Source organism: Anastrepha ludens, chromosome 2 (genome assembly GCF_028408465.1).
Source record: "Anastrepha ludens isolate Willacy chromosome 2, idAnaLude1.1, whole genome shotgun sequence".
NCBI classification, from domain to species: Eukaryota; Metazoa; Arthropoda; class Insecta; order Diptera; family Tephritidae; genus Anastrepha; species Anastrepha ludens.
The window spans coordinates 133,021,163-133,043,952 of NC_071498.1; the positions used below are offsets into that span (position 1 = coordinate 133,021,163).

At 37.0% G+C, this 22,790-nt stretch overlaps 1 protein-coding gene across 1 annotated transcript in view; it reads right to left on the reverse strand.

The window, feature by feature from the left end:
- Positions 1-833: 833 nt before the first annotated feature.
- LOC128854986 (lachesin) overlaps positions 834-22,790 on the reverse strand; it is a 249,911-nt gene continuing 227,954 nt past the window's right edge. The window contains exons 10-11 of the mRNA XM_054089525.1: positions 17,103-17,147; positions 834-11,636 (exon numbers count right to left, since the gene is read on the reverse strand). Of these exons, the coding sequence (XP_053945500.1) occupies positions 11,506-11,636; positions 17,103-17,147 (176 nt within the window). The 3' untranslated portion in view covers positions 834-11,505. The remainder of the gene's footprint in view (positions 11,637-17,102; positions 17,148-22,790) is intronic.

Sequence of the window (22,790 nt, forward strand, 5' to 3'; positions counted from 1 at the left end):
ACTTCGGAAATTTGAAAACCACTTTTGCGCAGTCCTTACACTCACGGTATCCTCTCCGTGAGCAGTGTTTATTTCTGCAGCAGCAGTTGTTGCATTTTTGCCACTTTTATAAAAAAAAATACAAAATATGCCTCTTATACGCGTTCGAAAATTCCATTTTATTTTTTAACAACACGTGCTTCTATCCGCGATTAAAATCACTTGTTGAATGCGCAATATATCAAAGAAAATCTAAATAGTTCCGTTATATTCCGCGAATGATTTTTGTATGCAAAAATTGTTCAAAAGTGAAATTATGGGTAAAATACGCACGCATTTATGGACTGACCTGATATTTCTAGGTTTTTAATCATAGATTGCACGACATTAGGATTATCCGCCAAGCGAACAATATTAACAGCATATAAATAGAAGAAGGCGTACATTTATTCTATCAATCCGTAGACCACCTTTCAAACAGTCATGTAGATCGTTCAGGTATAATATGCAAAGAGCAAAGGTGATAACGGACAGCCTTGTTTCACGCCTAAACAGGTTTCAAACTAATCTGATACTTCCCTTCCTGTCCAAAATGCTGTTCTCGCATTCGAATATATGTATATTTGCAATCGGATTTGCTATTTTGTTGGATAATCCCATCTGACGAAGTTTATAAATTGATGGCCTCCTGGGCACCTTGTCGAAAGCCGCTTTGAAATCCACAAAGTATGCATAAACTTTTATATATGTTGAAATACATACTTAGCATACCTGTATATATACATACTTACACTTTTCAATTTCCTATTACCAATAGCTGCCACATAAGTAAATAATAACAACAATTTCACTCATTAATTTACATTTATAATGATAATATCGACTTTATTTGTAGTTTTTAAAAATTTTACAAAATAAACAAATATTTAGTTGTATGTATGTATGTATGTTAAGATTTTCTGCATATATTTTCACTTATAGTTTTATTTTTGGGGATTTTTCTCACAAATACATTTACTATAAAGCAAATTAATTATAAAATCAGCTGTAATCCATTGGCTTATCAAATAAAACACAAATCATATATTGAGATAAATACATATAAATACTCACACATACATATGTATACATGCGATTGTTACAATGAATTACAATTACATGTGGATGTGGATGTGTAAATATATTAGAAGCCCATTTCGAAGTGCAGATGAGTGTGTGTGTGTATGTGTGTATGAACAATTGTTGCTAGACAATGAGCAGCATATAAATACTTTTAGCTTTACTTGCTGAGAATTGTGTCTGTATGTTTGCTTTGTGTATTGGAAGTGGCTGTATGATTGCGGTAGTGATCTCTGTCTGTAGGAGGAGAGGAGGTGTGCTAGGTACAAGTGCATACATACCCACCTAGGCATGTACGCATTTAGTTTAAGGCTTTCGTTTCATTAGTCATGTGATGAATATGATGCTGTGTGTGTGTGGGTGTGTGTGTGTTGATTTAATGCGAATTCGCATATGTATGCGTAAACTGTGTTTTGTCTGTAAATTTACATTAGTGAATGGCCTACTTAAGTAGCCAACAATTAGAGCGAATACTGATGCTATTATTTTGGTTGCTTTTTTTCCATATGCTAAAGAAATTTACCTAAAAAAATCGCATCGGTTTTTGCTCTTAAATTCACATTGCTTCATTTTAAGTCCATGGAGTGGTATTATATGCTTGTATGTATGTGTGTACTTAGTTGTTGTTTTTGTATAGTTAGTTCTTTACATGGCTTACATTTTCCGCTCACGCTCTTTCCTATTTCCATCTGCTGTAAGTATTTGCTTGCCAACTTAATGTTGCATGTGTTGGTGTAAGTGAATGTATGTATGTATGTGTGCATGTATGTACCTGAATGCGCACGCATTACTTGTACATATGCATCTAAATTGCCACACAACAGTAAATGCTTATACATCTGCTTATAATTTAGTATACATTAGTTTTGTATATGTATGAGTGTGTGTGTGTGTGTGTGTGTGTGTGTATGTGCGTCTTTTTCTATGAGGGATTATGATTAAGCTCCCATAAAATGTGGTTATCATAATTTTTCATTCGTTTCTTTTTCCTAAATTATTTAATGTATCCCAATTTCAATAGTTTTTGCTTTTGTTTTTGTTTAATTCGTTTTTTTTTTGTTTGTTTTATTTTGTTTTTGCTTGAATCTCACATTGTATTGTATTGTAGATACATTGTTTTTTTAAATACATAATTAATTACTTGCAGTTTTTCAATTTTTTCAATTATGTTTTCATATTTCGTTCATTTAATTTTTTTTTCTTTCTGTATGCGAATGTTTTGTTAAATTGAATTTGTTTTTCATCATACCATACCTAGTAATTATAATAATATGTATGCATGTAATTATAAAGTACTGCTTGGCATTTCATTTACAAGTACAACAGGGTGTCGTTTATCAGAAACTGTATTTGGGTTTGTATTTGTATTTGTAATATCTGAATTATTTGCATCAGCTGCATTGCGATTTGTGTTTGTAAAAATAGAAAACATTTTCAGTGCAGTATTGAAAAAATTGCGTGAGTATTGAAAATTGGTTAACATTTGGAGAGCAGTGTTGTATTTTTGTGGCTCGCCTTGCCTTAGTTTTATTTTTCATTAATATTATAATTTTTTTTTCCTTTTTGTTTGTATTAGACTTACATACGCTGCCTGTTTGAAAGCAAAGTCGAAACGGTAACACCCTGTACATATTACATAGATATACAGTTATATTTACTATAATGAAAATTTCAAGTTTGCCTTTGCGCACCCGCTCTGTTGCTTCCGAAACAGCCTTTACACTAAGCGACACATTTCTCTATTCATGATTTATATTGAACCTTTTCCCATAGTTTTCTGTTTTACATATATTAATACTTATATGTATATGTATATGAAATTGTAATTATATATAATATTTTTGGTGGTTTCAAACTGTTCACTTACTTTGTTGTTCACAAATTTTTTGGTGTATTTTAAGATTGTAAATTTCCATGTCAAATAATGAAACGAGGCCCTTAGTAAAAAATTTATATATAAAACGAACCCTTTACTGCATAGATGACATTGCAGTTTGGATACAATTTCATTTCCAAATTAAGTATTTAAATTTGTATTAAGTGAATTATATTTTAATCCATCAAATATAAAAGTTTGGTGCTTACGCGGACGAAGTAGCGATTGCACTAAAAGGGAAATTCTTCAAAATGTTTTCTGTTCAAGAAACAGCGGTAACCTAACTGGGAAAAGTACAAAGGCTTGCTTGCCTATGCATCACAGGGACTATGAGAACTGTCCCAACAGCTGGAATGGAAGCACTCCTTAATCTTCCGCCACTTCATATAGCAATCCAAGAGGAAGCAGCTACGCAAGCACTCATGCTACACATGAAAGAAAATTTCAAATTAGGCAACCTCACCGGTCACCTAAGTATCCTAAATAAAGTCAAAAACACCATAAGCATAGCTCAAGTTTCAGACCACATTGACCCAACCCTCTGTTTCACAAAAGGATACACAGTTACCTTTCCTGAGAGGAACGAGTGGAAAACAAACCCAAAATAGATGAATGATGATTCACAAAAATGGTACACTGATGGCTCAAAAACACCTTATGGTGTAGGAGCAGGAGTAGTGGGGCCCATAATCCAAAAATCATTCACTCCCACCATCTTCCAAGCGGAATTATACGCAATAATGGAAGCAGCAAACATCATGCAACATAGAAACCACAAGAGAGTAAAGATTAGAATACTCTCGGACAGCCAATCAGTTCAAAAAGCTTTAGACAGCTATACTTAAAACTCAAGAACTCTCTTAGAATGCCACAAGGCACTCAATAACTTGGCATCCAAAAACAATGTCTCATTAATTTGGGTACCAGGACATGAGGGATATGACGACAACGAAAAGGCAGACTTTCAAGCCAAAAAAGGGCAGATGTAAATTTCATCGGACCTAGTCCTATGTTCGGATTCAACAAAAACAGCCTAAAACAAAAAGTAAAATACTGGGCGAAAAGTCTATTAATTCAGCAGGGTCTTAGACACTCCAAAAAGTTCTTAAGTTTCAATGCTAAAAGAGCTAATATGGCCCGCACATTAAACAAAAAGAGCATTCGCACTCTCACAGGCGCCCTCACGGGTCACTTCACCCGCAACACACACTTACATAAATTAGGCATAACTAACACCAGCACCTGCAGATTTTGCTGCGAAGATGAGGAGTCTATAGAACATATCATCATCAAATGTTTGGCGTTGATGCATAGAAGGAAAAAGTTTTTAAAAAAGTTCATGCTTATAGATGAAGACCTACAATCACTCCCTTAGAAGGGACTTAACAGTCAATAGACAGCATAAGGTGCACAATAGATCAATATGGTCGCAGTGCTAAAGGCCCTTACCCCTTTACTACCATTAACCATTAGCCAAGAGGGAAATTTCAAAATACACTTTGTGAAATCAGGCAATATTTACTAAACAGAATTGAAAACTGGTCAAAAGCAAATGAGCTAAGCGTCAACCTTAAAAAAATTGAACTCATCTCATTTACTATTAAACACAGAGTTCCAGAAACAACTCCTCTGGTGATAGATGGTACGTCACTCAGGGTAGTCAGGTCTAATATTAGACAGACAACTCAGATAGAAGTCAAATGTCGAAGATATGTAGAGTAAAAAGAGCCATCGAAGCACTTTACGCTTGCAAAAAGTTAATTGGATTAAGTTGGGGTCAATATACAACCTCGCGTAGTCCAAGCGGAATATTCTCCACTCTCATTCCATCAAGGGAAGAGTTGACTGGGGGCTACACTCGGAGGCAGGGCATGGTAAATTTGTTCACGGTAGGATGGAAGTTGGAAGGAAAGGTTGGTGGAGGAGTATTTTGTGAAGAGCTCCCCGGCCCACTGCCGTGTGTCCCAAGCAGAGATAGCCGCAATCAAAGAAGCAGCTGATTGGCTAGTCACATGCCCACTCACAGTCAATAACGCAAATATTTTCTCGGACAGCCAAACTTTATTATCAAACAAAAGAATGTTAAAAGAGGTCACTCTGAGAAGCTTTTAGTGCTAAAGCAAATTTGCTGGTTCTTATAAAATTTGATATTTTGAAAGTGTAAATTTCATTGTTTGCCCCTTTTAAGGTTATGCAAGAATATTAGATGTCCCTCTCTCAACTCTTCTTAACATTGAAAACCTTTTTACACATTTTAAAAAGCATTTGAATTTACTGAATGAGAATTACTAAAACCATAGAGCTGTAATCGTTTCGTCCAGTCGGCAATCCTAAGTGGGATATAGGGATTCAAGAGGTGTATTCACAATAAAAATAAGCAACAAAATACCAGAAAATACTGAAAAAACCATAAAAAAAATAATTTTTAGAAAAAGAGTACCTTATCGTGTTACGTTATCTGAAATATGGCAAAAATGGCGTTACCTTAGCAAAAGAGTTTCTCTTAACAAAAAAGTCGTTAATTAAATTGTACACAACCATAACACATTTATTAAAAAAAACACGCACATTTTAAAGACAATTTGTCACGCATACAAAGTTCTTTAAGTGATTCAATAAAAATTTGGTATTTTATTTTCTTTAAATCGGATTTTTAGTGCGTTGTTATATCCAAAGCTAGGCAACACTGCAGTAGCGAGAGAGAAATTTGACTGCTGAAAGCAGAAGAACACCAACAACAACTGCAATCGCGGCAATGCGACCAGATGTTTAAAGACGTAAAGCTAAATAAAACTGAGTGAATTACTGAACTAATTTAAAAAAAAATTTATATTTTGCAAAATTATAAGCATTACATTTAAAAAAAAAGAAGAAAGAATTAAGACTCCAAAGCTAAATAACAAAAAAAAATTCTAAATAAAGTTACGAAAATGGTAATCAGGCCTTACTCGTGATAATACGACGTAACTCATTGTCAAATTCGCTGAGCGCAAAGTAACGGCACCACGATAGGCGTCATCTCATTACTCTGTCTATCATGAGTTGTGCCCAACACCACTGACGTTGAGTATCACACTAATGAAGAGGTACTTGAAAGAGAAATTGGAGTGGTTCACAATCTATGTAAGAGAGCAAATAAGAAAAGAGAATTTAAATCATCGCCAGAAGCCGCCATTACAAAAAGGACAACTTAAGTTCCTTGAGCTTCCACAACCGCCAAAAATATTAACAAATGCTAAGATAAGCCGCCAACGCCTTCACTTAAGACACCTAAAGATAATATTACTATGACATTCTTACGAAAGCAAGCAAACAAGACAAATAAGAGTAGTGGTCAAAGATGAAACACCACTCTGGTCAGCCAGAAGATATTATTGCAGGCTTGAAAATTCAGGCTTTAAGAGCCAAAAATGCATATAAAAAGCTAAAGTGGAAGTTAGTCTAGAGTCCTAAATATGTTTACATTGCGCTTTGAACCAGTTGAATAAAATGATTGATGAAATTAAAAGAATACTAGCTAATCCCTCGATGCAAAACCTGCCAGGGCTTTTGCAAACTAAAAATTACTGATATTGCTGCAACCCGCCAGAATGCGTTAAATGCGCTGGTGATTATGCAAGAATAGAATGCAAAAAGCCAGATAAAGAACTACCAAAATGCTGCAATTGTGGACAAAACCATGCAGCAAACTACAGGGGGTGTCAAGTTGCCTAGGAGTTGTAAAAACCTCGTTATATAAACAACGGCAACAACAACTTCATTAACATGTCGAGCATCAACATTACCAAAAGTAGCAGCAGAACCAAGAGCGTCACAAAAGCGAATAGCAAACCTGGGCGAACCAACTTATTCAGATGGTGTAGCCCATCTAGAAAGTGAGACAGAGAACAATATATCAGCCCAAATTTTATCTAAAGTGGACCAATTCTTAACCCTTAACCAGGTTCTACTTAAGGGGGAACACCACTGTGATTTTTCGAAAAAATCGTTTTTTTTTTTTTGGATTTTTTTAAGGGGTTACATGGGTTTTGTTTGTTCAAAAAATCGATTTATTTTTTTTTGGCAAATTAATTTCTACAACATCTCAGGAATATTATCCTAAATTTTCAAGTCGATCCGAATAATTAATTGACCGAAATTTTTTGGAGAAATGTCTGCCAAAACTCAAATTTTTACTTTTTTTTCTTTCCTTCCTTCAAGCACGAGTTTATGGTCTTAACTAAAACATTTATTTTTGTTTTTTCATTTTTGATGAGCCTGTCAGGAGTTATGCTGACAACGCGGACGCACCTTTTTTTCGAGGGGTCACCAGGATTGACGTCACAATGGAGGAGTTTTAATTTTTTTTTTTTTTTTTGAAAATTTCAGAAATTTTTTTTTAAATATGTATCTATAAGACAGAAAAAAGTTTGAATTAAATAAATATTTTTTTAAATAGAAAAAAAATATTGAAAATAGGTCTTTTTTATCCGACGAAACCCATGTAACCCCTTAAAGTAGATGTATTCAAAAATATGTGAAAAAAATGATAACTTAAAATCTTGAAAATTGATGAAGTTATACCCAATACAATAAGTGCAGGTAGTGAGTTATCATACGACGTCCAATGAAAACTTTAAATGCTTTTTTCTCAAGACGACTTTTCTGAACACGGTGGCCCCGATTTCTTGAAGACTTATGAACCGATTTAAATATTTTTTTTGAACTTTTGTAAATGTATTGGCTACAGTCGTGCATAGCCGTTTTTTAAAATTCCAAAAATTAATAAATAGTTTTTCAAGCCTTTCAAAAACAAAAAAAGGGTAAAAACACAAACTCATTTTTAAACCTGCACCATTTAAAAAAAATAATAAAAATAAAAAAAACCGCCACGTACGACGATAACCATTGATGTATAGATTAAGAATTTGTTTGCTTTTTTGCTTTCAGATGATTTTTCACCGCTGTATCGTGGACACCAGTGTGCATCAGTTTTTTATGACGTCATTGCATTAATATTAATAACAATTGTAATTTTTAGGATTTTTTAGGAAAAATTTGTGTCAGTATATTATAGTTGAGTATTTGCTAAATACAGGGTGGCTGATGAAAGCCGCTACCAAAAAAAATTGAATAACTTTTTTTCTTTTTAAGTTATCTGTTCCATTTTGGTTTCAATTTGCAGATTGATCTTTAAAATTTATTAAAATGGATAACTGGGACACGCAAACAAGAATGTGGATAGTCCGCCGCTATCACGCACTGGAGTCCGTAGTTTTGGTACAGAGAGAGTACAGGCGGATGTTTGGCGGCGATCCCCCGAGCAGATGGACCATAATGAGACTGGTGAATAATTTTGCTGAGCAAGGAACAGTCGCAAGAAGGCCTTATCATCGAAACCCACCAGTTCGGATGGAGGAAACGATCGCTGCTGTAGCTGCAGCTATACAAAGCAATCCAAGGGTTTCAACAAGAAGCTTATCTGCTCAACTTGGTGTCAGCCGACAGTCTTTGCAAACAATAAAGCACAAAGATTTAGACTTATTTCCCTACAAAATTCAAATGGTTAACAAACTGAATGCAGCAGACTTGCCGATTCGCTTGGAATTTTGCCAGAAGATCCTGCAAATGGTGGAAGAAGACCAGAACATGTTAAACTGCCTTTTCATGTCTGATGAGACCCATTTCGATTTAAACGGCAATGTGAACAAACAAAATTGTCGAATATGGATACTTCTAACCCACAGATACTCCACGAGACGGAATTGCATCCTCTTCGCGTGACAGTGTGGTGTGCGGTTTCTTCACGCTGTATTGTCGGGCCTTATTTTTTTGAAGAAAATGGTCACACCGTTACGGTTACTGGAGACCGTTATTTGAAAATGCTGCAAGAATTTTTCTATCCAGAACTACGCCGAAAGAGAATTCCTTTCAACTCTGTGTGGTTTCAACAAGATGGGGCAACGTCTCACATAGCCCAGACTGTTATGATAGAGTTGCGACGAAAATTTCCCAATAAACTGATTTCAAGAAACTCCGAATTTCGTTGGCCCCCCAGGTCGCCTGACCTTACTGCACCTGACTTTTTCTTGTGGGGTTTATGTAAACAAGAAGTTTATAAAACAAAGCCAACAAATTTGGATGAACTAAAACAATCCATTCGGGCAACAATTGCGGCTATTCCTGTCGCAACTCTCAAAGCAGCAATGAACAACTTTTTACTAAGATGCCGCACTTGTGTCAACGAGCATGGGGGGCATTTAAATTCAATTATTTTTAAAACTAAACTAAACTTGAAAAAAAATAAATGAATTCCATACACTAAAAAAAAAGTTATTTGAGTTTCTTAATGTAGCAAAATTCATCAGCCACCCTGTAGGTGCAATTTTTTCGTATATTTCAAAACTATTGTATGGGCACTTATTCAAGTCCTCCAAATTTGCGCAAAAGTGGCGAATGTGTATTTTTGCGTTTATTGGAAATATGCAAATTATTTATATGACACAGCGCTTCTATTGCAACTCCGACTCCTAAAGCTCTTTGACTCCAGATACACAACTCTGGCAACACAATAAGCTCTAGAGGTTTAAATGAGACCTTTTTACAGACCAGCGAGCCCTACCTTAGACCTGAGTCCCGTTACAGCTCCGGCAAATTACTTATGTATTGAAAAGAATATAATAGAATATAAATTAAGGTGCAACCTACGATTCTCCAGTGAGTGTTGTGAAAAGTTACAATTTAAAAAAAAAAAGTACTATACGAAAAACTTTTCAGCTTTTATGGCTTCTTTTACTCTGATTTGTGGCATTCGGTATACTTCGATATACTTTTGTTGCTTGGTTTTTGTGTTTATTTATTTTTTTGTTTTTGTTTTTATACCAATACGCGTACCAATACATATGAGCGCACATACATACCTTAGAATTTAATAAATTTTGAATTTCTAGATGCCTGATTTTATGTTTTAAAATTATCTATATATGTAAGTATATATGCACGTACGTATTACATAGTTGCTTATAAGTTAAATAGCAAAAAGCTTAAAAATTGTCTATGTATGTATGGCCGCAAGCAATTATTAGTTACATAATATTTATTCACTTTAATTTTATTTGTAATTTTTAGCTGCTCTTAGCTGACAATTTTTTCTTTGCATCAAATTGTTAGTATTCGCGCTTGGCCTTGGCCTTGATCTTGGCATTTGCTTTACCCAAAATGATAAAAAAAATGATTAAAGTTTGCCAAACTTAATTTTTTTTTACTAAATTTCAATACTTGAATGTGCGATTGATTAATTTAATAGAGTATATTAATATGTACGATATACATATGTTAAATGCACATATCTACATACATATCTCTGAGTGCATTAGCCTATAAGCATATACATACATACGTTTGCTATCGTTTGTGGGTGTTTTTTTTATTGGTTTTTATGTTTTATGTTTTCTTAGTTGTTATTTTATTTTTTATTTTATTTTATTTCTTATTTTTATTTATAATTTTTTATTTTTTATTCTTCCTTCTTCACTTTTTATTTTTAATTTGCACTAATATTAAATTAATTTAAATTTTTACTATTAAATTTACTCACAAATAATGTCTTCTCTTTCACTATTTCATTACGTACTACAGTTGAATATTGAGTTGCCTTTTTGTTTGGCTGCGTGTGTGTGTGTGTGTGCATTCCGTTCTCAAACAGCATCACACAAATGTGTATGCACCCATTTGTTTCCATGTGTTTGATACTATTCCGAATAGAGCGAACGCATTTGCATTGTTGCTATTAAACTCTCAGCCTATGCAAGGCGTCGCCAATCTTCGTTTGTTTTTGTGTTTGTTTTTGGTTTTTTTTTTGTTTGTTTTTTTGTTGGTTTTTTCTTTTATTTTCAATTAGCCTAAGAGTATGAGTTTAAGATAAAAATTCTCTTATTATTTACAGTTGAGGTTCTGTCTTTTTCACATCGATCACTCTCCATCCATCAAGCAGCGCAACGCATTTACAACAATTTTGGTTTTCATATTAAATATTTTGAGAATACAAGCATAACAAATAATTTCAAATGATATCTCATCAAATAATATTCTCACACCTATACATTTGCATGCCGATAGTCTAGAAGTCTGTGACATTATGCCTTGACTTACTCTCTCTTACAAAGAAACTTAGGCCATACATGAAATCCTTAGTTACTAAAATAAAAAAAATAAATATATAGACCATCGTTCGCCGTGCGCGCTATTATCTAATTTTTTATGAATACAAATCAGTTCATCAATGGAAAAATCACAAACGTAAGCACTTGATAGGTAAATAAGATTATATAATATTTCCTTTAGCTTAAATATTAAACATATTTCTTACCAAATTTTAATGTTCATTACTTTATGCTCTTCGCATTCTACTCTGCTTTCCTTTGGCTTTATAAAAGTACTCTGTGATTGCATAATATCAACTTTGTCCTTTGAACGAAGTATTTAGTAAAATTTCTACTCAAGAGTCACTTGTTTAGACTCTACACCAGCTCAGCTCAGCTCTGCGGCCATATTTAGGCCCAAAAGCATTTGATGAGTTTTGCTAAAACTAAGGTCGTACATGAGAGGGTGGTGAGGCTTAATCGGAGTTTGTGGGTGGCGCCGCTACCGTAGAATGTGACACTCAGGTCGCGCATCTCATTGTCTGCAAATAAATGAAAAAAAGAGCGATGGTAAAATGGAAATTTGTGAACAAATTAATATAGAAAGCACGAACTTTTGTAGAATCTTAAAATGTTAAAATGCGAAAAGACGAAAGTCTGTAATACAAATCATTTGCACAATAAGAAATTAAATGCATTACTTGTAAAAAATATTATTTAGAGTAAATTAATCATCCAATTTTGTTTTTATTGTATTTATTCTTTCCTTATTTAAGTCACTGTTAACAGTGAGCTTGACGACTATATTTACTGGATTCTTATTATTATTCTTCTTCATTGGCCGAATTTAACAAAGCGATGTCGCCACAACTCTCATAACACAGGCCGACAAAATTTAACCAACATTCAGACCCAGAAACCAGACTATGTATTTCCGAAGGTTTATGATGCGCTGAATCCAAATCTGGCCTCAGAATTGCTTTATCAGCTCTGGTTTTTGAGATATCCTAACCTAAAAGTGCAAAAACCACCGTTTTTGCCCATATTTGAGGTTATGTAGCCTTGCAGATGTTTTCTTTCACCAAAATTAAAGGATGGCATCTTTAAACACAAGTATTCTTTTTTCAAATGGCGTTGAGTTTGCTCAAATATCATTTTTTTTCGCTGAGATATCGCATTTTGAAATGTTCATGTTTCTAAATTTCCCCACACCTGAAAATCGATTGAGATAACATAGACATGATATAGTCGATTACTAATTTTCTTGAATTGAGTCTTATTTTTCTTAAAATTTTGTCTCACACCATAAGTGTGCTCACTGTCTCCAGGGTTAAGTGGGTTGGTTAGCCTGCTTGCGGTATGGTAGGGGTGGTTTCTAGGGGTTAGGGCTGTGTGTGACTCGGTACCCATGGGTTAGATAGTGTAGGGGTGTGGTGAGTCAGCTGAATTATAATTCTCGTTTTTCCATCGCATACAATAATCGCCGTCGCCAACGTGCAAAGGTCCAAAAATCTGTTGCAGCCTCTTTCCCTCCAATACTCCAAGGGAAGCCTCATCGAATGTTGCCATCGCCCACGCTTCTGCCCCATACATTAGAACGGGCATGATGAGCGCCTTGTGACTGTTAGTTTTGTTCGGCGAGAGAGGACTTTACTACTCAATTGCCTACATAGCCCCAAGTAGCAATTGTTGGTAAGAAAAACTCTCCATTGGATTTCAAGGCTGACATTGTTATTGATATTAGTGCAGGCTCCTAAGTAAACGAAGTCTCTTACAATCTAGATATCATAACTGTCAACAATGACGTGGGTGCCGATTAGCGAGTGCGCCGACTGTTTGTTTGATGATAGAAGGTACTTCGTTTTGTCTTCGTTTACCACCAGACCCATTCGCTTTGCCTCTTTATCCAGTTTGGAGAAGCAGAACTAACAGCGCGGTTGTGAAGGCTGGTGATGTCAATATCATCGGCATGCGCCCACAGTTGTACGTCCTTATAAAACAGCATCAGGTTAAAGAAGTCAAACGACAGCGAGTCACCTTATCTGAAACCTCTGTAATACCACTGCTTATCGCATTAACGGCATCAGAAAAGCATCTCCAAATTCTAAGCGAGCTCCAACAAAATACTCACTAAATTGTGGATAGCTAGTTAAAGGAGAGTGGACTGAATGTGAACGCCACACAAACCGAAATTGGAATAAATTATAATTCAAGGAACAAATATAAATTAAATGCTTTCTAGGCCCTCACACTAATTGGGGTGATACTTACACTTGCTACTGAGGTAAAGTATCACTCGATTATTCTAGACCGTGAACTCAATTTGAATCGGAACATTGAAGACAGGTGAAAGAAGCGGTCATTGCCCTTGCTGTGGCAACAAGGCTGTATGTAAAAACTGGGTTCTAAAACATCACATAGTAGACTGGCTACAGTATATTCTGATTGTGAGACCCATCGACGTCTACGTGTGATATATGTGATATCTAAGGAAAAATAGAAAGTACACAAAGAAAAACATCCGCGCTTATTCTGGAAGCGCTTCCTTCAACCCCGAACGAAGCTCTTAAGACTCTATTAGATCTTCCCCCAAGGCTAATTGCAATATAATCAAACTAAATGCATGCCAACCTAAGAAATATTTGAGGAAAGATGAAAGTGCTACACCTGAATTTGGTTCAGTTATCGCTACGGTTATCGGACTACTACGTCTTTCAAGCTGAGCTAATAGCTATAAGAGAAGCTTCACAGGACTCATCCGTCGTAGCAAAATCGATCACTGCCTATTCTGTCATCCAAGCTGCCTTAAAATCTCTACAGCGCAATAATCCTTCTTCCAAGGTAGCAATTTAATGTACAGGTATTTTTTACGAGGTAACCAAGCGGTGTACAATCAACGTTGCCTGAACACAGAAACTGTTGCGGTAATGATACCCTCAAGAAAACAACCGTTTACGAGTGCTATGCACGCTTCAGAGTACATAGTAAGTACATCGAGAATGCCAAACATGGTGGCTGGCCATGGACATTCGACATCGAAAACTGATGCAAACATCAACAAAGTGAAGGAAAAGTAGATCAGTACGCGCAAATTAACAATTAGAGAACTGGCAGAGGACTTTAGCATTGCTTATGGATCCGTCAGGGATATTGTAGTTAAGAATTTGGGTCTGCGCCATATTGTTGTAAAAAACCTCAAGTTCATGCAGAAAAGAGAGCGCATTGATCTCACCAAAATCATGATTTTATGGTCTGAATCCGCCCCAATGTTCATCAAACTCATCATCACTGGCGACAAGACGTGGGTTTATGAGTGCGGCACGCAATCCAAACATCAGGCGTGTGAGTGGATAGCTCCGAATGAACTAAGACCAAAAAAGAAAACGATGCTCACTGTATGAATTGCGAGAGTATTGCACACCCCGAAGGTCAGACAAATAAGGATTATGATTTGGTTGTTATGAGACGTTTACGTAAATCAATTCGCCAAAAAAAGAAAGGATGTGTGGGAAAACCAATCGTGAATTTTGCGCCCCGATAACGCACCGGCGCGCAGGGCCTTGTCCGTGAATTTTTTGCCAAGATTGACCATTTTGACCAAACGAATCCAACTATCCAATCGCCATCGAATTCAGCTGATATGGTTTGCTGCCATATTTTCTGTTCGAGTTGGAAAACCACTACGCGCAACCACTTCGGCGTTTTAACTGCCGAAAGGAAGTAATGAAAAAATTCAAGATGGCACTGGTGGCTATACCGAAAATAGAGTTCCAGAAATGTATCGAGTGCTGGTCAAACGCTGGGATAAGTGCGTTGATGCGTTGCAGCTGATGGGCAGTACGTTGAAGGCCCATGAAGGAATATGGTTTTTGAGGAATAAATTTTATTTTGAATTTACCCATCTCTCAGGTATTTTGTGGATGCCGCGCCAAAACAATTGGCCGTCTTTGGCCGCAAACCAATCATCGAGCCATTTTTTGGCGTCTTCGTGAGAATTGAAGCGCTACTCGGAGAGTGCGTAGCCCATCGATGCAAACAAATAATAATCGGAAGGCGCCAAGTCTGGTGAGTAAGCCGCACGCACCATCGGTTCTCAATTGTATGTCTCCACCAATTCCCGGGTGCTCTTGTTCGATGTGCTGGTGCATTGTCATCAAGCAAAATTACTTTGTGACGCCGATCGCCACATTCTGGGCTTTTTCTGTGTATAGCGCTGTTCAAATCGGCCAATTGTCGTTGATAGCGTGCACCGTCAACTCGTACCAAATCATACCACGCTGATCCCAGAAAACACACAGCATTGCCTTGCGCCGAAGCGATTTGGTTTGGCCGTTGTTTTTGGCTTGTGGCCGGGCGGACCATACGATCGTTTACGCTTGGGATTGGAGAAACACACCCAGTTTTAATCACCCGTAACGGTTCGATACAAAAAAGACTTCCTTTTGAACCGGGGGAGCAGCATTTCACAAGTGGTTCTTCGGTTCTCTTGTTGCCTTTCAGTCAGTTCATGCGGCACCCATCTTCCGACCTTTAAAATCATGCCCATGTCATTCAAACGTTTGGAAATGGTTTTTTGGGCCACTCCCAACTGTTCTGCCATCATTTCTTGCGTTTGACCATCATCTTCAACCAAAAATGCTTGCAATTCGGCGTCCTCAAACTTTTCCGGTGGCCGGCCACGGTCCTCGTTCTCCACGCTAAAATCACCACTTCGGAATTTTTCATGCCACCTGAAGCATTTGATGAGCTTCAGAAGCGTTTTTCTTCAATTGATTAGAGAAAATCAACGATATCCGCAAATCGTAGTTTGAAGGCACGAAATTCGACATTTTTAAGAGCCACAAAAAAAAATGCATTGTTGTATGAAACGTAACAAACAATAAACTGAATATTGTTGACAGATGACAGACGAAAAAAAAAACAAAACATTTGGGAAGGTTTAAAAACACTCCTAGCGACATCTATGGACTAATAGCTGAAAGTCTCATTTCATAGGTATACAGTAGGGCGGGTCGATTTAAAAATCGCTGATTGCTCTGTGAAAATCGTATTCTAGGGATCAAAATAAGAAACTTTGCCGAAGGAACCATACCTCTAAAACGAATTCTGATGCCCCCCAATTTGGGTCGAACGAAAAATCCCACTTTGACCCATTTAGAGTGCTCCAATCGAGTCCAAATGTATGACCGACCCCCACTAACTTTGGACGGCTGATCCACCCATGCCAGTGGCACACCCCCTGAAACTCCCCTGGGGGGTTCCCCATACAATCATTTCAAAATATCACCATTTTTGGCCTTTACATGAGAAAAGAAACTAAAAAGTTCGACCCAAATTGGGGGACATCAGAATTCGTTTTAGAGGTATGGTTCCTTCGGCAAAGTTTCTTATTTTGATCCCTAGAATATGATTTTCACAGAGCAATGGGCGATTTTTTTGCCTTCCCACAAATCGACCCGGCCTAGTATACAGGTATACCTGGAAGAAGCGTTAAGCCAGCAATATTTCTTAACAGTATTCATATTCGGCTTTTAGGAGCAGAATCTATTCTTTGGTGATCCAAATCTAATATTCAGTATGGACACCATTCAGAGTGCATCACAGAAGTTTGTATTACAAATTATTTTCACCAATAAACATCTAAGTATATAGATATGTGTGCATCCACATTCAAACCAAAATAGACATGCAACAGAATGAAAATGCGTGCAAACGAAGGTCAAAATAAAAACTGAAAAAATAAAAATATATGTTTATAACTTGGCAAATGGATTAGTAAGCCCACTAACTAAAGAAGAATTAATACCAAATGTTTTCCTTTTATGCTTTGCATGCTACGCAGAATTTTCCCAGAATTTGAACATTTTCTCTTTCCCATCACATGAACATACATGGATATACTTACATATGTACAAAAAACGTTTGTATACAAAAATATGTAGAAAAAAGGATTAAGTGAGAGAAAAAAAGGATGCAAGTTTGAAAAACTTTTTGAAAGTGAAACTAACCTGACGAACCGTGATTTAGAAAAGATGATAGATCAATAAGTCCATCTGAAATAAGGGGACAAATTGCGTGAAATCAGTGAAGATGAAGAACAAAATCATGACAAAGGCATTGAACAGTGACATAAGGAAATAGAAAATTCTACAAGATGAGTGTAGTGGTATAGGTAAGTGTGTGGGTGTAGAAAATTTTTGTTGTGTAACTAAATATAATTTAAGTATTTTTTTTTTTGAAAATAATAAAACTCATTACTATAGTACACCAGCAACTTACACACACACATATATATATATGTCTACCTACACACATACACACTATTACATACTGAACTCCTACCTCTACATCTGTGTAATCTCTGAGTTGCGCTGCTATTATTACGTATGTATTTATTATTAAGGCTCTAGTTAGTGTTTCTTGGAAGTGTATAAATATGTATGTGCAGCTAACCTACTACTTTTGCGAAAATTGGCACGTGTGCATGCGCCAGTTTGTGTGCAGAAAGCACCAAGGAGACTGCTTTTATAAAAATATATGCTTGTGTGTGTGTGTGTGTGTATGCTCGTATGTGTCAGCTATACTATAGGGTGGGTAAATTTCAAGGGCCGATTTACATCCAATAACCACACCTAAGCGTCAACGACACCGTTGGACTTCTTTCTTCGGGGATATTTGAAAGAAAAGGTCTAGGTCGATAAGCCAGCAACAATTCAAGAGCTGATGGTTGAGGTAATTCGGCACATTAACGGCATAGAACCTCAATTATGCCTCAGCGTCAACGAAAATTTGGACTATCGGATGGAGGTGTGCCGCCGAGGTCGCGGTGACCATTTGGCCGATCTTTTGTTTCATACGTATATGAGCCATACTAATAATTGACATGACAATCATTTTCTAAAAAAATTATATTTTATTCAAAATCATCACCGGCCCTTGAAACTTAACCACCCTTTACAAGAATCGTTAACATTCTTTCAATGTTACACCCAACTCACATTCGCGCTTTTATGCTTACGCATTAGGGATGTCAATCCCGAGATCTGCGTGCTTTTTAAGTAGCATAAACCACGAAAATATGGAAAGTGAATTTCGTCGTAATTTGTAAATTCTCAAAAGAAAAAGTGTCGCAAGGATTAGGAAATGAATTTTACTGCTAGTTTTTTGGTATTTGTGGGTATTGGTGAAAAGTAAAAAAAGTATCTAATACTAGCAAATTCATCTATGTTTAACAGTGCATAAAAATACATTCACCTACAGCAGGTATTCTCTATGGTGTGACTTTAGGCCAGAGGACGCAGTGGACGTCCAAGTGAGGCGGTAACACCAGAAGACATCAAAAATATCCACAAAATCGTTTCGAATGATCGAAAAGTGAAGTTGCGTGAGTCAGCTGATATCGCAAAGATATCAAAGGACAGGTTGGCTTTATATAGCATGAGAATTTGATTACGAGAAAGCTCTATTTAAAGTGGGTGCCGCGTTTGCTCACTGAGCAAACTGAGTGAATCACAAGTCGATCAAATCTATGGCAAAACTACATGAATTCGAATTGCACCAGATTTGGCTCCCAGCGACTACTGGCTGTTCGCAGACCTAAAAAAAAAAAATGCTCGCCGGTAAGAAATTACGCTCGAATGAAGAGATTATAGTTATTTTTACTCTCTAAATAGGACAAAAATATTGTTATCAAAAAGTTAAATTACAATTAATGGTTTAATTGAGCAGAAAAACATAGCTTAAGCAAGGAAAAATCAAATTCAATAGTATTTGAGATCTTGTTGACTCCATGAAGAGAGCAGGCGGTAAAGCACTAACAGACAGAGGAATAAATTTGGATTTAAAAAAATCGGCAAAGAGGTTAGACGCTTTATTATTGAATTTGCACTTTTATCATTGAAAATAAGCAGCTGCTGGGAATACGATTTGATGCTAGAACTGGGTGCCCCACTGTCACAAACTTGCTTCACACATACCGCCAAAAATCGTAATCTAACGAACCGCTTCTGACCCGCGAGTTACAAAAATAGCAACAAAAGTGTTAGCAGGGACAACCCACTAACATAATAGGACTATGAATAAGTTCGTGCGGTTTTACAACAGATGGCGTAACTTGATTATTATTCCATCGATCCACATTTCCAAACATTCATTGGAGAGCTACTGTCGTAAGGCACAAACGTCAGTATAAGTTTTTTATTTGAAGCGTAAACAACAATATTTTTACCACACTTGAAAATGTCGAATTTCGTGCCAAATAATGTGTTTTTGCGGGGAATTCTTCTTCATTATTTTAATATGAAGAAAAAAGCAGCCGAAAGTCATCGTATCTTGGTGGAAGTTTATGGTGAGCATGCTCTATCTGAGCGAACGTACCAGAAGTGGTTTGCACGCTTTAAAAGTGGTGATTTTGGCTTGGAAGACGAAGAACGCGAGGGTGCGCCGCCAAAGTTCTGTATTATGAGCTACTGAAACCGAATGAAACGATTACGGGGGATGTCTACCGACGACAATTGATGCGTTTGAGCCGAGCACTGCGAGAAAAACGGCCGCAATACGCCGATAGACACGACAAAGTTATTTTGCAACATGACAATGCTCGGCCACATGTTGCACAAGTGGTCAAAACATACTTAGAAACGCTCAAATGGGATGTCCTACCCCACCCGCCGTATAGTCCAGACCTTGCGCCATCCGATTACTATCTCTTCCGATCGATGCAACATGGCCTGGCTGACCAGCACTTCCGTAATTACGATGAAGTCAAAAAATGGATCGATTCGTGGATTGCGGCAAAACCGACCGAATTTTTCACAAAGGGAATCCGTGAATTGCCAGAAAGATGGGAAAAAGTAGTAGTAAGCGATGGACAATATTTTGAATATTAAATTTGTAACCATTTTACGTCAATAAAGTTTCAAATTTCGAAAAAAAAAGTAAAAGGCGCATGAAAGCACCCAACCGAATTGCATATCCAGCTGTATGGATGTATGTGTGTATGTATATATTTATGTGTACATCCTGCAGTAAAGCTGACTGTCTCAAGACGACTCGGGTGTTAGATTATTATGAGTTTGAACTTTTTTCCAGCAAATGCTTAGATGCACTAATAGGCCGTTGAAATTGGATGTTGCAATTGCCAAACATTGCCACCATTTTTTACTAGTTTCGAAGCGTTTAGACACTTATTGGCGTACTAATTTATCATGTTATAGCTGCTTTTGATTCAGCAAACACCTAGTAATACAAAGTTCCATATGATTTGGCACCACTGCATTATTTTTATTTTTCTTGTTTTAACAAACTAGGCGCCATCGATTCTCCACTTCTCTGGTCGATTTGTTTGGCCTCTGCGCGATTAACAAAACATTTTTGTGTTAAAACAACAACAAAGTCATTGATCAAAATTTTCCGCTAACGAGAATGGCTATACTTCAGGGAACTTAAATAACTCACTGCTTGCAATGCTACCAAGCCTTTCTAATATTAGGCAAGTTCCATAAGTCCACGTTCATACTGGGCAAATTTCGTTGCTTCAACAGGGTGAATTCCCCCTTTGTGTTGCTCCTCATCTTCACACGCCTTGTTATTGTTAGTTTTCAGCAAACAGTCAACAACATTGACAAGAACGAGAACACAAAGGGTCCTGACAAAGTACTAGCATCACAAGTAACGAGTTGAAGCAAGAAAAGTTTTCCTATATGAACGCATTCTTATTAATACTTATTAAGTGCTTCCAGACAAATATAATTTTTGGCAGCTCTTTCCCAGTGCTACCAACATACGTTTATTTATACCAGTTTCTTCATCTATTTGCCACTTGATAACGCTGGATGAATAGAAGAGGCCTACTGTTAGGTAGGTGAAATGGTTGATGCATGATACAACTCTGGCACTCCTAGGTAGCCCTAAATCACCGTTTTGATACCACTTTGAGACCTCCAATAGGCAGATTTGTACAGCCAGCTAGAGCTGTTAATGCAATGAAGAAAATTGATTGGACTAAGATTGGAGCACTGCCTCAGACTGTCGAAGGAAGGAGCACCCAGTGGCCTTAATCGTCAAGCTGCCAAACTCGGACATTTATAGAGAAAGTGTCGGATATATGAATGAAATTATTAAAAAAAAACTGTTTTTTTATCTTTTTCACTCCACTCGGGAGCATAGGGCCTCGACAAGACTCAGTCTTACGTTGGTTTCGTTAATCTGTTGATATTTAATTTCTAACAGTGTGCCTTGATAGTTTCTTAACTGTCTGATAAGGTAGCTACTCTTGCACCAACTTTTTTGTAGAGTTTTAGTGATTTGCATGCTTCTCTGATCAATAATAGAAACTCGAATTGGCTGAGATAGGTTGAGTTGCTCCGAATGGAAGCCAGCTCCTACACCACAGTTCATCTTAGAACCGTCAGACTAGATTTCAATATCGAATCTTCCAATCACCTTCCCTTTGCTCCATTCGGCTCTCGGTGGAAAACGTACCGTAAAGTCTTTCTTGAAGTTAAGGTTGGGGACTGTGTAGTCTGATCTGTTTTTGAGCAGCGAGCAGGGTCCCTGTAGAAGGATCTTGCTGTGACCGTACGACCTTGTTGTTGGGGAATGAAATTATTATAAATTTGTGTTTGTTTTTTTTAGAAACTAGGAAAGTAGGTAAGTTTGGAAAAGTGCGACGACCGTGCTTTACATGAGATTCGAACCCCTGGGATGGCAGGCTGGTGCACTTACGCTAGACTACCGGGGCCGCAGTAGAAGAAAATAAATACATATTTTATAATTTAAAATGCGTTTGTGAGTATGCAGTGCCTTTTGTATGATTTTGAAATTCAAGTGTTAAAAATAATCCTACAAAGCGAGGTAGGTTTTTATATAAGTATCATCTTTGCTATATAAAATTTTTCACCACCATGCAGTGCGATTACTCTATGCTCACCAACAAACTCGTAAAGCAAATTTTGCTGATCTCTACTTTAGGTTATAAATCCGGTACTAGTAGTGGCATCGAAAGTATTTCTAGGAGATACCATTTTTGTAATATTGAATGTGAACTGTGAACCACTGTGTGGCGTGCCTCTGACTCAATCTACATTTTCTTGTATTCTAGGTGTCGATTCCGCATCGATTCCACTATGGATTGAAAACTTCATGAGGTCTACCCATAGAGGACGTTGGTCTGAGTTGAGATCCTGCAAAGTAGCTAAGTGTTTTGTGAAAGAACCAAACAGGAAATTTGCGAACTTTCTCCTAAAAGTCAGAAGAAAAAACCTGAGAGTACTGGTGGGTGTAATCACAAGACACAACACTTGTGGTCGGCATATGGTTGCCATGGGAGTCCTCGACAACCTTATGCCTATCCTGTCTTGAGGATGACGACACTACAGACTCTATAACTGCCCGGCGTTTTCCAGAATCAGACATAGGGTATTGGGTTGAGATATACTGAGTATGGATAAAGTTCATACTCTTCCTCTTCCGGATCTCTTAAGGTTCAACAATGAATCCAATCAATAAATTATCCGTCTTACCTTCCACTTTTTATCTTTCCTATTTTCCTATCGGCCGTCGTAGCTGAATGGGTTGGTGCGTGACTACCATTCGGAATTCACAGCGGGAACGTTGGTTCGAATCTCGGTGAAACAACAAAATTAAGAATTTTTCTAATAGCGGTCGCCTCTCGGCAGGCAATGGCAAACCTCCGA